General features: G+C 42.3%; 1 protein-coding gene across 1 annotated transcript in view; it reads right to left on the reverse strand.

Moving 5' to 3' along the window:
* The window catches only part of MYO16 (myosin XVI), a 350,065-nt gene that overhangs the window by 318,815 nt on the left and 14,738 nt on the right, over positions 1 to 16,512 (reverse strand). The window contains exon 2 of the mRNA XM_064492981.1: positions 8,981 to 9,244. Within this exon, the coding sequence (XP_064349051.1) occupies positions 8,981 to 9,244 (264 nt within the window). The remainder of the gene's footprint in view (positions 1 to 8,980; positions 9,245 to 16,512) is intronic.

Consider the following 16,512-nt stretch of genomic DNA (forward strand, 5'->3'; position numbering starts at 1 on the left):
CGCTGACACACCTATATCACCACTCACTAAATGCCACTGAAATCTCTCTGTAGAAACAAGGAGAAGTAGAGGGACGTCTGCTGAACATGAAGGGGCTTGTTTCAACAATAGGAAAAAGGTCCAGACATTTCCTGTGTAACAGCCCACAATAGCATCAGGGGAAATAATTTGCTCTTCAGCTAATTATTAATTCCCAACACTTATGCTGACCCCAGGGCAGTGAAGATCTAAGAGCACATGGAGACCGGGGCCTCACAGCTGCCCACTCCTTCCACGCTGACTGGGCTCCTCCTGTTTAAGCGACACGAAGGTGCTGGACATCTGCCCCCAACAGCTCATTCCAAAATAACCCAGCCCCAGAGAGAGAGCGATGTCCTGGAAACTTCCCAACATGCTGTCTGCTCACCTTCCAGCCCCCACCCTGCTAGCCCTGCTGGCCCCTCCCCATAAAAGAAAAGCCTTTTTCTGTTTGATTTTGAGATGCTCACAGGTTCTGAGGTCAGAGAGTCCCACCTATGGCAAAACCATCTCTTAACTCCCTTTCAAATCGTAACAGCAGCTAACATGCATTATGCCTGTAGTAATACAGGACAGATGTGAGTTCTCGGCACGTACCATTTAACTAATCCTCACACACTCAGGAGAGATGTTTGCCTCTGCCTCTTAACCTTATTTGTGGACTAGAAAGGTGAGACAGAGAAAGTGCCCACCCAGGGACACGGCTCCTGAGGTTTAGGTTGGAATCAAACCCATCCCTGCAAACGCAGTTAGAACCCGTACTTCCAGTGATGCTTTTGCCTCAGTGCTGTCCTATAAGAAACCTGCTTTCCTCTGCCTCTGTCCCTGCACCCGAGCTGTTTTTCACAGCCAAAACGTCCCTCTCTCTCCTCCCACCAAACTCTGAACGTTTCCCAAAGAGCAGAGTTTCGGCTTCATCTCACCCTCACCTCACCCCAACAAATGCCCACTGCTGCTCCTGTGAAATACACAGATTTCTAGTTTGATTTATAAAGGACAGCGCACCTTTCCACTAGATGATAGATGCATATGAAGCACACTTTTTTCTCTATTTTTTTTCAATTACTCTCAGTACTTGATAAATTTGGGACTACATAGCAGGCAGTGAAAATAATTAATACGTCTCAGGAATACGAATTTGGTGTTGCCGAAATATTAAGCCACTCATTAAACTGATACAGAATCCCAAAGAATTTAAACACGCTTAATTTCTGTATGAATTCTTTATGATTCTAGAACTGGTTTTGAAATGGGCACCTTTAATTACCTAGCAAGCTGTTACCTGTTGACTGAAAGCACCACAGTCCAGTGAACAAAGCTCTGTGCAATTCAGACCCGCCTGGGGTTGCCGGCTTCAGCAGGTACAGAAATGATGCACAGCGCTCCAGATCCGCGGTGCGGACGTGCACCTGCACCTGAAAAGCTCGCACTTTCCTCTAACATCCAGGAGGGGTCCTTTTGTTCCTGCGTCTGCCCCGGGAAACATCTTATTTGAGCTCCGTCTTCCCACATCCGCTCCCTCCTTGTCAAATTCCAGCAACAGTTCACTCTCAGCTTAGAGTGGAGGCTGTCTTCCCATACCGCTGGGAAGCTAGTATGCAAGAAACATTCTGACAAGCTTGCGGCTTTCCTAGCTCTGCCCAAGCCTGGTTCTGCTCCGGAACGTGGGAGGTGCAGACAACAATGCATTGTTGCGCCTTTTCGCTGGGAATATGACTTCCCCCTGTTTCTTCCTTAAAGACAAGAGGATGCTTTATGCTTGCTCTCCAGCCCCGAGTGTCTGATACCCAAGTCATCTGTGTTGGTTGAATCCAGCTCTTTGGGGGACAGTCTACCTACATTCCAGGTCAAGTTCTAGAAATATTTATCCTTGCAGAGTACTTAACACACGTCGCACCCAGTTATGTTCATGATGAACGCAAGTCCAGAACAAGGGCTGGGTACCTGCTTACTGGATTTGGTCATTAGTCTAAAGGTGGCAGGCTCTCAGTATCAGTTTCAATGGGTGTCCGCTTAAATCTGCCGGCTGACTGGCACATCTTCTAACGGCCTGCCTGTGCAGCTGGTGATGGGGAGGTTAGGGAGACGGACTGAGGCTGCGTTCGGTAGAAATCCACAGCCTCTCCTGGGGAAACGGGGCCGGGGCACGGGAGTTGCCGTCATAAAGACGGCATCGTCACACGGCGGCAGCAAAAGTTACCAACGGGTCTTCCCCTTTTATTCTCTAAATACTGGAACAAAAACACAGATTTTATATAAGTTTTAAAAACTTAAAGGTTAAATGCATTTACATGGCAACCAACTACTTCAAAATTTTAACTTCTGGGCCAATGTAGTAAACGTAGGGAGGGGGCTGGCTCCGTACTCAGGAGCTCTAGGCTGCCCAGCAGTCTCATTTCATGTTTCATAGATAAAGCACTTAAGGAATATATGAAATGTACTCTTCGACCCAAGGCTTCACATTTGGTGCTAGTGATTTACTTAAGGAATTCTAAGCAGAGCCTCTCAGGAAATCATCCAACAAACTGAGCATTCCCTGCATTCGAGGCATGTCCTAGAGAGCTCTGGATAATACACGGACAGCTGATACTTCCCATAAATTCTCCAGGGGAGATACAACCATCAGCACTTTAAAAATATGTACCTAAATCAATGTGACCTCCAGATCTCTGGTCCAGAAGACCAGGGGAGTGGTGGTGACATTAACTGAAACAGAAAATAGAAGGGGAAGTTTTGTTGGGGAAACACATGGGGATAAATAACTCAATTTTGAACATAAGTTAGAAATGTAAGGCCAGCAGAATGGTGGGGTCTAAGCTGAGGAGAAGGGTCTAGACGTGATTTGGGAATCACCAGAGTGGGTGAAGGTGGATGCAGAGAGCAGAAATGAGGCTTCCCGGGAGGAGGGGTAGGAAGAGGAGAGAGATAGGGTCAGAGCCTTGGTCCATGGATGTTAGACCTTCACCGTCCAAGAAACTGAGGACCAGGGGCTGGAGCGGCAGGAGGAGGAAACGGAGTCTCCCACTGCTATCATTTGATAGCTTCCTTTTGTCCTAAGTGGGGACTTGGAATTTTAAAATAAAATGGAGACATAAATGAAGTCTGACTTTGCAGCTCTGTCACTACACTTACAGCTGTGGAGTTGAGGGTCCAGCTCGTTTCGCCATCAGAAACAAGCTGGAGGGCTGATATATTAAGTATTCCTGCTACGAAAGAAAAAAAGACTAATTAAAAAAAATTAAGGAGGTGGGAGGGAACTTCTGGAGGTGGCAGATGAGTTTATGGCCTTGGTTCTGGCCATGCTTTCTTAGATGTAGACTTATCTCCAGACTCACCAAGTTGTAGATATTATACATGATACAATGTTTTTTAAATATAAATCTTACTTCAATAAAGTGGTTAAAAAAAAAGAAATCAACTTAAGAGACAGTGTGGTGTTATGGACAAAAACGTGGCTTCTGCCCTCAGGGAGACCTGAGATGGTAATTAGATCTGAGGTTTAGCATCCTGAGCCTTGTAACAGAGAGGACATCCTCTTCCTGCAGGCGGTTGTTAGAAGAATGAGGAGACTAAAACCACGTGAAGCACTCTGACAGAGTGATGTGCATTAGTGCTCAGTGCTGAACGTACCTGCACAAATGCTAAATAATAAAAGCGTAATGAAGTCACTCTGTCGCCGTTTATATTACTGTTAATAACAACATGCTGCGGACTAATTAGTGAAATCTGGTATTTGGGAGCAGCAATTCTAACAGAGGAACTCCATCCCCATTTAAGTCTCTCTTTGACTAACTCAAAGAGAGTTGAATTGAAACCCTTAAAAAACTTTAGAACAAATTTTCTTTTCTACATGGAAAAGACTTGTTGAACACATTTTAGACCAACGCAGTACATTAAAAATGACAGATTACGCACTCAAATAATACCAACTCCCAGAAAAGAACGATAAAGCACCGAAGATACTAAATTTACACTGACAAAAATGCAACATTTAGCACGTTACATAAAAATCGTGAATTGCTTGTCAATGACATAATACAAACCTTAGCACAAATAACATGTTGTCCTTTGAACAAGTGTATATGATTCTCTATACTCAGTAAGCCAATGAAAGAACTTGGAAATAAAAGCAAAAGTAGAATAATTTACACAAGATCACATTCTGCAAAGTTTTTAACCATAATTTAAATGGAAAGAGTTTTTCTTGTGGCAGTAATTTTTACTGTCTCAACTGTATAAATGTGTACATAAGACTACTTGAGTAGCTTAAAAATAAATGAAAACATGACTACTGTGACTAAATGAAAACTTCTTCCTGGATATATTTCTAGAAGAAGTCAAGCACGTGCCAGAGGGGTTGTAATGCCTCTAAAGGGACTACCTGACTTTTCAGTGCAGTTTAATTTCTTAAATTTGCAAGAAATTAATACTTTACCTCTGACAGAGTGATGTGTATCAGTACGCAGTTGGAATTTTCCAAGGTAGATAAGAGACTCAAAAGAGGTGATAAATAGAGCCATCGTTTCACGCTTGGGTCAGGCCGGGAATATAATGACTTTGCCATCTGTCATGGACTAAACTTCTGTGTCCCCTCCCCCCCAATTCACATATTGAAGACCCTCAATGTGATATTAGGATCTGGGGGCCTCTGGGAGGTAATTAGGTTTGGATGAGGTCCCGAGGCTCGAGTCCCCGCGATGGGATTAGTGCCCTTACAAGAAAAGAGACAGAGATGGAGTGTTGTTTCCCCACCGTGAGGAGACACAGCGAGAAGGCAGCTGTCCACAAGCCAGGAGGAGAGCCCTCCCCAAACACTGGACTGGCCAGCACGGCAGTCTTGGACTCTCCAGCCCCCAGAACCATGAGAAATAAATGTCTGTTGTCTAAGCCACCAGGTCTAGAGTATCTTGTCGTGGGAGCCTGAGTAGGACACCCTCTGTGGACAAATATTTTTATTCCACGCTGCAGTAATGGACTTAAAATGTCCACAACTGGCTAGAAATGCAGACTCCTTTGTTGAATTCTAATTCACCCAACCATTTCTTCATCATTCAATGCTGATGCCAACCTTAGTACTGAACATCATCTTTACTTCCATCAGTAACAGAAACGATTTCCTGGGAGACGTACATGTATACAAGTTGAATTTGAGGGTCTTCTTCTCTAAGAACCTTATTCTGATGTCCCAGAGGCATCCCTAACTCAGTTAATAGCATTTTGTTTTCCTGGTTGTTCAAGGCAGAACAAAATGGACATCACCCTTGAACCCCTCACTCCCATGGCAGGTAGGATTTTGCTTCCATAATTCTGCCCTCTGATGTTCTGTTGTGAATACGTCCCATTATCTGGGGAAAGGGAATTAAGCTTGCTAATGAACTGGCCTTAAAAAAGGGCAACCATCCTGGATTCTCCAGGTGAGCCCAATGCAACCACAGGGCCCCCAGAAGTGTAAGTGGAAGGCAAAACACGTGGTCAGAGAGACTCAAGCAAGGATAGAAAAGAAACAGGAGGAATCTGCAGCATGGGAGGCCAACGCAATCCACCACTGTTGACTTTGAAGAAGGAGGATGAGGCTGTAATTCAAGGCAGGTGGCTTCTAGAAAATGAAAAAGTCGAGAAACAGATTCTCCCCTAGATATTCCAGAAAGGAAGCAGCCATGATGATACCTTGATTTCAGCCCAGTGGGACGCCAAGCGGACTTGGGACCTGTGAAGCTATGTGATAATACATTTACGCTGTTTTCAGCCACTAAATTTGCAGTACTTTGTTATGGCAGCAACAGAAAGTAATAGGTCCCGATCACCAGCTCATCAGCATTTCCTGTCAGCTCGATTCTAAAAGTACAGCCCGAAGCTGACTGTTTTTCACCACATCCTTGTTCCATTTTGGCCTCTTGCCGAGTTTACCAACAGAGCCTCCCAATCAGTGTCCCTGCTTTTGCCCTCAGATCCTTCAGCCAATGCAGAACGCAGCAACCAGGCTGATTCTGCTAACTCGTAAGTGGCACCAGGGCTCTCTTCTGCTTAAACCCTCCAGTGGCTCCAGCAGTCACTGGGCACAACAGCCAGGGTCCTTTCCATGGCCCCCCCACCCCCACGCGGCCTGGCTGCTCTGCCTCCGCCCCCCCTCATTCACTCAACTGTTCCCACCGCGCTGGTTCCTCCAGCAGTTGGGATGCCCCCCCTCAGGCTTTGGGCTCACCTGAAACGCCCCTTCCCTGATGCACCTTCGGGCGGTGATCGAGGACTCCTCAGCATTTATCATCGTCCACCGTGCTACTAATTTAACCTTGTCTTACTATTTTCAGTCACCCACGCAAGACAAGACAGTTGAGCATCATAGGGGTAGTGATTTTGTCTGTTCCATACACAGCTGTCTGGTTCATAACAATGACTCAATGAACACCTGATGGCTTCGTGCACCTTCCCCGTGGAATATGACTGTTGGGTCTGTTCCTTTGCTCCAGTTCCCACTGCTACTGCCCGAACCCAGCTCACTCTACTAACACGGAAATCTCAACGATGGATTCTAGTTGGTGTCTTTGCTTTCAGTTCTTATCCTCACCCTTCAGTGCCTCCCTACGGATATTTATCCCTGATTAATGTTTGCTAAAAACCATCTGCAGCATATGAATTTTCTTCTCAGGAATATACAGTCATTCCCATTGCTGCTTCAAGACCAGAGCTTGAAGTATTCCCGCCCAACTTCTCTGTTTAAAATCGCTTTAGCAGCTACTGCCCTCACTTCCCATACCTTTCAGAGGACAGACCTCCGCGTGCAGGGCTCTCACTGCTGTGCACCTGCACTGCTGCCCAAAGGCAGACTTCTCTTCTTCCCTTCCTTCAAACATCTGAGCTTTCAGCAACCATCAAGACCAGAGTCTCTAGATAATACAGCCTCTAAGAGACTTTGCCCATCTGCTCCAGATCCACCAGACTTTACTGTTACTCATTAATAGTTTTCTATTTTATTGAGGTTTTTCTTTCTTTCTTTCTTTCTACTTAGATTGGAGGTTCTCTGACAACAGGATTCATTCCTCTGTGACCACCCAAGTGACAAGACAGTTCCACGCCTACAGCAACTCCTTTAAAAGTATTAATTCAGATTTTATGCCTTCAATGTTTTGGTAAAATATTATAATACATAACAATATAGTATATAATAGTTTCCTCTTGTTCTCTGGGTTGATTACTTCCTGTTCTTAATTTCTTTTCAGCCCTAACTCAGGGATTATTTTTTTCCTGTAGATACCTTACACAGAAGGTTTTCTAACTTTGCAAATAATTTTCTTGTTATTTCTTTACTATTAAATCAACAAAGGCAATTAAATCTGCCTGCATTTTAACTGAGGTTTGCTCCAACGGCTCCTTCTGGGTAGGCTTGGAAAAGCTGCTTCACTCTTTTCCTCAGCACCACTGGGAGATGCTGGGATGGGCAGTGGGTGCAGAGAATCTGACAGACCTCAGTTCCCTGCCCCGTGATGTGCTTAAAGCTTCGCAGAGGAGACAGCCACTAAATGAAGAGCTGTAAGTGAGGTGATAAAAAAAAAAATGGGCGGTAACAGTGCTCTGGGACAGTCTGCTAGAGGATGTGACACCTCGGCTGCATCTCCGTTCCTTCACATGTGAAATAAGAGTTTGGACTAGAGGGTCTCCTAGGTGCTTCCCAGCTGGGAGAGTCTCCGCCAATCATTCCACTTTAAGGAAAAAAAAAAAACCTCAGAACTTCTCCGAGTGCTCTAGTTGGACTCGCAAACCCACACAAAGCCAGAAGAAGCGCCATTTCAGTCCTCTTATCGTTGCTGTAGTTGTGTAGAGCACGCTGTCAGGCTTCTCAGATACAGATCCACAATTCCTGTTTGAGAGCTTTGGGACCTAGCATGCTACTAAATTTATCATCTTTTTCCAGATGGGGCAGGTTAGGAAATAAACAGCTCAGCAACAGTTATGCCATCAAACGAGTTACCAAAAAACTTGGTTTTCAGAGAATTTGATTTTAAAATGTAGTTAATGGGTTGTGGGTCTGCACTCTTGGCCTGCCTGTTTTAGATGAATTTGATCAGTAATTTTAGAGTCAATCAAGATAAATTAATTTATATTTGCTTCTTTGAAGCCTTTTACATTTATACCTACAGCTGGAAAGTTTCTCTCACATTAGAACTCTCGAAGGTAGATTCTAAAAACAAAAAAATTCATACACAAGAATACAAAAACTGAGAAACTATAGTCTTGTACAGGCAATTGAAATTTGGATTAAGTATTCTTAATACACTTTGAAACTACAATCCAGACAACTTAAAGGGATAAGCCAATCAGCTCTTATATCCTGAGTTTGGAGGGGAAGTGACTTCACTACTATATCCATGTATGAGATAATAATAAATTTTGCAACGCAATCTCATACCAAAGGAAATAATTTCACTGGAAAAACATTTCATCAACAATTTGAATGAACAACTTGCAAGGAAACCACTTGATTTTTATGTAGGTAATTCTTAATATATATATATTATATATATATATATATATATACACACACACACAACATATATATATATGATATATATGTGTGTGTGTATATATATATATATATACACACAACAATTTTATCAAAATTTTGCATTTTTTAAATCTTTACTAGGAGACCTGGGAATTAAACTAAGTTCATTGTCAAGGACGAATTACCTTATGTAGGTAATTCTTTATATATATATATATATACACACACACACACACAACAATTTTATCAAAATTTTGCATTTTTTAAATCTTTAGTAGGAGACTTGGGAATTAAACTAAGTTCCTTGTAAAGAGCATTTTGTTCTTGAACATTTCAGACAGGTAAAAGAAAACCTCTAGTATTTAAAAGAAGTTCTATCTCCTACTTCCCCCCCACCCCCCAAAAAAACCAACCAAAGATATGAAACAGCACATCAGAAAACGTTTTCGTTGCAGTTGTTACCTTCTTTGTCATCGTGGTGGATAACTGCATCCTGCATCATGTCAGCAAGATTGAAACGAACTTTCTGACTCCGCCCATGCTTCAGCTTTCTCAGGAGCCCCTCCTGCTTCTGGAACGCCTTCTCTCTCTCATAGTAGGCTTTGACTTGCTCACAGCGCATGCGCTTCACCAGCCGCTGCCGCTGGCCCAGGGGGAGGGACTCCAGCAAGCACTGGTCAATTTCCATTTCATGCGATCGAAAAACGTTACATAGCTGAAAGCAACCTGAAAGAAACACAGCGGGAAAGTCACCGGACCTTCTACCACAGGCCAGACAGCAGCTCTCCGAGCATCCCCTTCTCACTCAAGTCGGAGACCCACTCAGTCCCCTCGGCGCTGAACACACTAACACGAGCCTTTTCCCAGGGTGCGGGGCAAGCAGGGAGAGTTGATGTCTTACTCAAGACTTCATAGTAATAAGACAGATGATGTAATTAGACACTGATGTGTAGTTTTTGCTCAACGTCATTACTAACAATGCATCCTTTCCTATTTCTTTACATCTGTACCAGATTTCAGATCTAAATGTTTTACCATGGCATTAAGTTTCCTTGTCTAATTGAACAACGCTAACTAAACTCTACATGTTAAACTTTGGCAGAAGGCCATTCAGTCGTTGAGAACGCCTAATAAAACTGGTTTTGCGGGTCTTGATGACTCTGCTGATCAGATGTAACAGAACATACGTACGCTATCCATTGTTCATACGACACAGCGATCACTTTCCACCAAGTTTTGCTGAGCCCTTTTCCTTGTGATCAGTGACATTCATTTCTGAAAGACCTAATGATGATTAAGCATAAAGACTGCACAGAGGAAAGGCAAGTCTTCTCCTGGCAACTCGAAGCCGTGGATAGAATTGTCGCTGTTGTAGTCGTTGTCTTATTAGCAGAGTGATTAGCAAATTGAGTTCTCTGGCTTGGACCTGAAAAGCATCCCTGCCTATTTCCCGTCAACACCACCCAAAACACCGGTAAGGGAACTGTACAAACTTGTACTGAAACCAAACAGATCCCTGCTGGGCCTCACTGGATACAAAAGCCTTTCACTGTCCCCAGTTTCTTGCTTGTGGGAGAAAGGTTTCAGCCTCCCCCGCTTTCCCTGAGTTCCAAAGGGAAATTCAGTTACTAATTGGTGGAGGGTGGAAATGTAGAAACAAAGGGAAAGCAGTCAAGAAACTTCAGTGCAGGTATGGGGCAGGGTCCTGTTCCTCCTGCAGAGATTCACCTAACAATCTGGTATGTAGCTCTGAGCTCTTCTTCAGGAACTAAGGCCCCCACCCAGGTGGAGGATGGTACCTTCAGGCTGAGCACAGGCAGGTGGACCCCAGACAGGCAGGTGGGCTCCAGACTGGCAGGTGGACCCCAGACAGGCAGGAACAAAAAGGCTGATGACTGAGATTCCTGGAACACCACCCAGGTACCTCCCCACCAACCAGTCAGAGAAAAGTCACACACCCTGCAGACCTCTCCACAAATTTTGCTTATAAAAACCCTTCCCCGAAATCCATTGGTCTTTTGAGTTCAAGCTACCCTGTTCTCCTTACATGCCTGAAGCAATAAGCCTTTCTTTGCTCCAGACTCTGACTTTTCCATTTAGCCTCAATGTGTATCCAGCACATGAACTTGGGTTTGACAACAGTTTATTTACCACCACAGTAAAATTTTACTGTTGGCAGAAAATTAATGTTAAAGAGCCGAAAATTCTAGAATCTAACTCACAAACACAGGTTCAGATAACCGTTTGTATGTCCTTCTCTTAAGAAATTCATAATGTAAGTCTCAGGCAAATGAAAGTAACTCTGCATACACAAAAATGTGGCTGCACACAGGCCACCTCTGGAAAGATCCTACAACAAGGGTCTACTCCACCTTCGGAAAGATGCTCTATTCCTTTGACAGGACAGCAAATTGTGACAGTGGTATTTTCATTTCTGTTTCCCTTGACGCTTGGCAAAGCTTTATTCTTACAAACACCAGGCACAACCATTCCTGGTGTGCATATAAAGAAAAGGAAGTTGAGAGAGGCTGTAACTTGTCCAAGGCCAAAGAGATGATTATATAACTGAGTCGTAAATGTTCCATAAAGGCTCAAGAAAAAATAGTAAAAGACAATGCCTCTTGAAAGCCAGATACTACGTGTGTGTGTGTGTGTGTGTGTCTGTGTGTGTGTGTGTGTGTGTCTGTGTATGGGGGAGAGAAGCAGGGTCAGGGAATTGTGTTTTGGTTGTTTGCTAGCATTTGACAAAAGCTAAACATTTTAGAATCATATGTTTTCATAAAACTCTTCATAAGTCTATGTAAGAGGGGTGTTAGACGTATCAAACAGCTTCGCATAAAATGTTCCCTTTCCAACAACCCGCGCACAAAAGGATACCGGGGGCTCTGAAATTACGACAAATTGCTCCAGAGTCTGTCTGTGTGATAAAAACAGTGATCACTGCCCCAGCAGTTTGTCTGTGAGGGCTCGTTAATAATGGGCAGGAAACAGCCTCCGCTTTCGAATCTGTTTGGAAAACATCACCAGGTTGGATTTACTAACTTGGATGCTCGGGACACTGTGACTTCCCTGACTCTCCCCCGTCCGCCAGTGGGCACCCAGGGAATCATTGGAGCCACCGCAAACCCTGAAGACATAACACAAGTGGCACTGCAGAGCAGCCTGTGCTGATCAGCGCCAGTCGAGGAGGGAGGGTGGTCCAGTGAACACAACAGTCCCCTGGCTTTTCCCTCTTAAGAAAGGTGTCATGGTGAAATTTTCACTTTTTTTGTTGTTGTTTTGTTTTTTCACTTGTATTCTTTTTATTGAAGTACAGTCAGTTTACAATGTTGCATCGATTTCTGGTGTCCAGCGTCATGTTTCAGTCATACATATATATACATATATGCCTTTTCATATTCTTTTTCATTATAGGTTACTACGAGATATTGAATATAGTTCCCGGTGCTGTACAGAGGAAACTTGTTTTTTATCTACTTTATATACAGTAGTTAGTATTTGCACATCTCAAACTCTCAATTTATCCTTCCTCCCCTTCCCCCCACCCCTAGTAAGCATAGGTTTGTTTACTATGTCTGTGAGTCTATTTCTGTTTAGTAGATAAGTTCATTAGTGTCTTCTTTTTTCTTTTCTTTCCCTTTTTTTTTAGATTCCACACATGAGTGATACCATATGATATTTTTTTCTTTCTCTTTCTGATGACAATCTCCAGATCCATCCATGTTGCTGCAAATGACATTATTTTATTCTTTTTTATGGCTGAGTAGTATTCCATTGTATAATTATACCACAGCTTCTTTATCCAGTCATCTGTTGATGGACATTTAGGTTGCTTCCATGTCTTGGCTATTGTACATAGTGCTGCTGTGAACATTGGGGTGCAGGTGTCTTGGAATTACCGTGTGTCTGCCTATTATCACAGTGCAAATACTCCTGGCACAGCCAAGTAAACCCCACCACGTGACATCACTAAACTCAGGGATGGGAAGAAGTTCTGACCCAAATCAGTGTAGGACAGCTTCAGAATCCCATTGTGTCTACCCCACCCGGGGAATCAAGGTTTTACATCTATCAGAAAAACACAAATACTCAAGAAAAGATATTCCATCAAGACTTCCAAGGCATGACTGAAGCAGACAGCATCAAGAATTACCCACTTTTCAAGAGAAAATAACCATTTATATGTAATAGCCTTTGCTCAGGATATTTGATTTATACCTAGTTGTAGTTTGGGTTTCAATAAGAAGTAGGATATAACATTTTTCTATTTATGATCTGGAGCAAAGTAGTCAACAGTTTTAAGATTTTCCTATTAGTGTATAAAAGGAGTTAATATGTTGAATTTTCTGGAATTTTTTAAAAATAGGAGAGAGTTTGTAAAAAATAATGTCTGGCACAAAGTAAGTGCTCAGTGAATGGTTAACTGTTCTTACGAGGAATATATGATGAGGCTCTGTGTGTCTCAACTAGTGAGCACACTGCATGTGAAAAGAGAACCAGAGGGAGGGACGTGCACCATCCATCCGGAGAGCTCCCAAGTTACCTCACCTTTGTACCTTCTCTCTGGCTCGCCACCACACCAGCGGTGCTCCGGACACAGGGTCTTTGCTGTGCTTCTGTCCCCTCTGTCTGCAATGTTCCCCCTCTGACAGCTGAAGCCTGCATAGTTAGCACCCTCCATCCCCCAGGCCTGCACCCAACAGCCCCTTCTTCATGAGGCTCCCACAGGCCTCTTCACCTGTATCTGCAAATGTCCCCAAATAACGCTTCCAGTTCCTACTCCCCGCTTTCTCCCCCTTAGTGTCCATCAGCCTTACTTCTACAATCGCAGTGATTATACTTACAATACATATTATACTCATATCTATACTAATGCTGTTGACTAAGAAACTTGTATGTTTTCTTGTTTATCTGTAAGCCCCACAAAGTCAGGAACTTGGGGTGTTTTATCCACTGCTTATTCTCAGCCTCTGGAACAGTCGATATTCAACATTTTTGCTGTTGTTGAACGAAATGATTTAATGGACCATTAGATTGCTGGCAGGAGAAGCACATGCATTACCAGGACCGGATCGAGCATTCAGCATCCAGCAGATAAATGCTTCTCACTTCTGTTCTCACCGACGTGCATATTGACATCAAACTCCTCATCTAATTGTTTTTTCTCCCAAAATTATCTGGCCTGATACAGTGCAGCCAGGGTTACCATTGTATTGGATTTCCTGATCCACAGTGTTACTCTTTGGGTGGGTGGGGGAGGAGAATCCGATATCCATATGGCTGCCCTGAAATTCTAGATAAAAATGTACAGACATCTACCACAGCCAGAGGTCCCCACTCGGCAAACGTGCACCTCCATGTGACAAAAACTGAGAGCCAGCAAACAAAGTACATCAAGGAAAATGCAAAGGTCTATATTCAGAAATAAATGCACAGCATATGTGGAAAAATTAGTAGCCCCCTGCTTGGTTTTGGAGGGCTCTGCATAATGTGTTGACCCTAGGACTTTTTGTTGTAGCAAACCAAAAATATAAGGGATAAAGTTAAGCGAACTAGGAAAATGAACCCCTGAAATCATCCTGCTGTACAACCGCCAGAAATGCCTTTGTCTCCATTAGAATCAAAATCTTCATGTGGGCACGCCACCCTCAGTGTGGGAGATTTTTATGCATATCTCTCCATGACTGCTAGATTATATAGGAAAACAGTTAGTGAGGGCACAGGTAATTTGATCTAAAGGATGTTTATAGAAATGGGCACCTAGTTTTCAGGGGGACAAACCTTTTTTTCCAAGAATTCATGGATGATTTTCAAAATTGACTTTGTCCTAGGTCACAAAGCAAAGCAAATTGCAACAAATACTGAAGAAGGGAAATTCAACAGCCATTTCCTGAACCCAGCTCAGAACTGGATCTCAGTCTCAGAAATGAAGCCACACCTTCCAATATATTCAGAAACTTTTTAAGCTTTTTAAGCTGATTCTAAATAAAGCATAATTTAAGGAGGAGAACATGATAGAAATAATACATTTTTAGAACCAATCATTGATGAATGAAAGTCTATATCAAATTCATGGATGAAACTAAAATAGCTCACAGGAATTCATTTATAGTTTTAAATGTATATATTAGGAAAAAATACAGTTTTAGAATCAATGAGAAAAGTATCTCATTCATAGTTAGAAACAAACAAAGAAAGAAGCTCAAAAAAAGAAGAAAATAACAAAACGAGGGTATAAATGAATAAAAATCAAATAAGGAAAGAGCAAAGAGAAGGTAAGACATGAGAAATGGACAATAACTAGAAACATACAACTTATCAAGAGTGACCCAAGAAGAAATAGAATTTTGAATAGATTTATAATCATTACATTAATTAAGTGGTTACAGTCTAAGCACCAAAAAGAAAAACTAAACAGACAAAACAAAACATGGCCCAAATGATTCATAGGCCTTTAAGAAATGAATAACCTGAATTTTCCCCCAACTCTCCCAGAGAATGGAAAAGATAAGAATTGTCTCAAATCATTTTCTAAGACTATCATAAATTTGACACCAAAACTCAATGCGGGACATCACAAAAAAAGGGGGTTACCGGGCAATCTTATCATAAATACACAAGGAAATAGCTTGTGTGCACATTAGCAATATGAATCCAGGGTATGCAATTTGTCAGTGGAATGAAAGGATGGCTAATCTTAGAATGTCTGTGAGTGTATGTCACTGCTTTATCTTCTGTTTCACATTTAGAGAAGGAAGGCCCTCTCTCATTGCTTCCGTTAATACCTGAAAATGAAGGTTATAGTCAACATGTAGAAAAAGAAAAAGAAAAAAACGGCCACAAAATGTGGGTAGGAGGAAAAAAAAATCACTTATTTCTACCAACAGAGGCTAAAATGCAAAGTCAATTTACATAAAGTAATCTACAATGCATGTTAGAAATCACGTAGCCTGCTCTTCTTCAAAGGACTGTTTTGATAAATGAGTGTTTCAGTCTATAAATTACGTAGAGACTGTTATTTCTGGGCATTACAATTAAGCCAATAGATCCTGTTATTTTATTAGTTAAACTGAGTCTATTTTATAACCGTGTTGATTTATAGATTCTCTAACCCTTAAGTGTCATTAGTCAGTATATTGCAATTCTACATAGAAATATCAATACATTCTATAACTCATCTATAAGAACTAGCAGTTCAGAATTATGGTCAACATGAGTCAGCGCACACACAGAAGAAGGCTGCGTTGTTCCTGGTGCCCTGCCCAGATCCCCCTCACTGGCCGGTGCACCAGCATCCTCAGCTGCTCTGAGTATTGGCTGCTAATTACTCAGAGTTGTTCCCTTCTCTGGAGAATCCCCTGCCAAGCTGTCTCCCAGGGAGTGGAAGACTCTACCCATACACTGTCAGCCACAGTCACTGAATGCCTTACACAGAGGTGCTAAAACATGCCCCCCTGCTCTTCTTCCCAAGTTGACCCAAAATGATGAATTACTTTGAGCTGTGTTGCAGGGTTGTGAACTCAGTATAGAGCTTAAGCTTAATAAACAGTTATGAAATAACATCATCAATGAACAGAATATATAAAGAACAAATAACTTACAAATCAACAACAACAAAATCAAATAACCAAATTAAACAATGGACAAATGACTTGAATAGACATTTCTTCCAAGTAATATACAGGTGGCCAACAAGCCAATAAAAAGATGCTCAAATCACTAATCATCAGAGAAATGCAGGTCAAAACCGCAATGAGATATCTATCAACTTACATCCATTAGAGGGTCTATTAGCAAAACAAAACAAAACCAGAAAATAAAAACTGTTGGCAAGAATGTGAAAGAAATTGGAAATTGGAAATCTTGGGCATGGTTAGTGGGATTGTAAAATGGTACAACTGCTATGGAAAACAGTATTGAGTTTCCTCAAAAAATTAAAGATAGAACTAGCATATGATCTAGCAACCCCACTCTGGGTATGAAACAAAAGAATT

Source organism: Camelus dromedarius, chromosome 13 (genome assembly GCF_036321535.1).
Source record: "Camelus dromedarius isolate mCamDro1 chromosome 13, mCamDro1.pat, whole genome shotgun sequence".
Taxonomy (NCBI): domain Eukaryota; kingdom Metazoa; phylum Chordata; class Mammalia; order Artiodactyla; family Camelidae; genus Camelus; species Camelus dromedarius.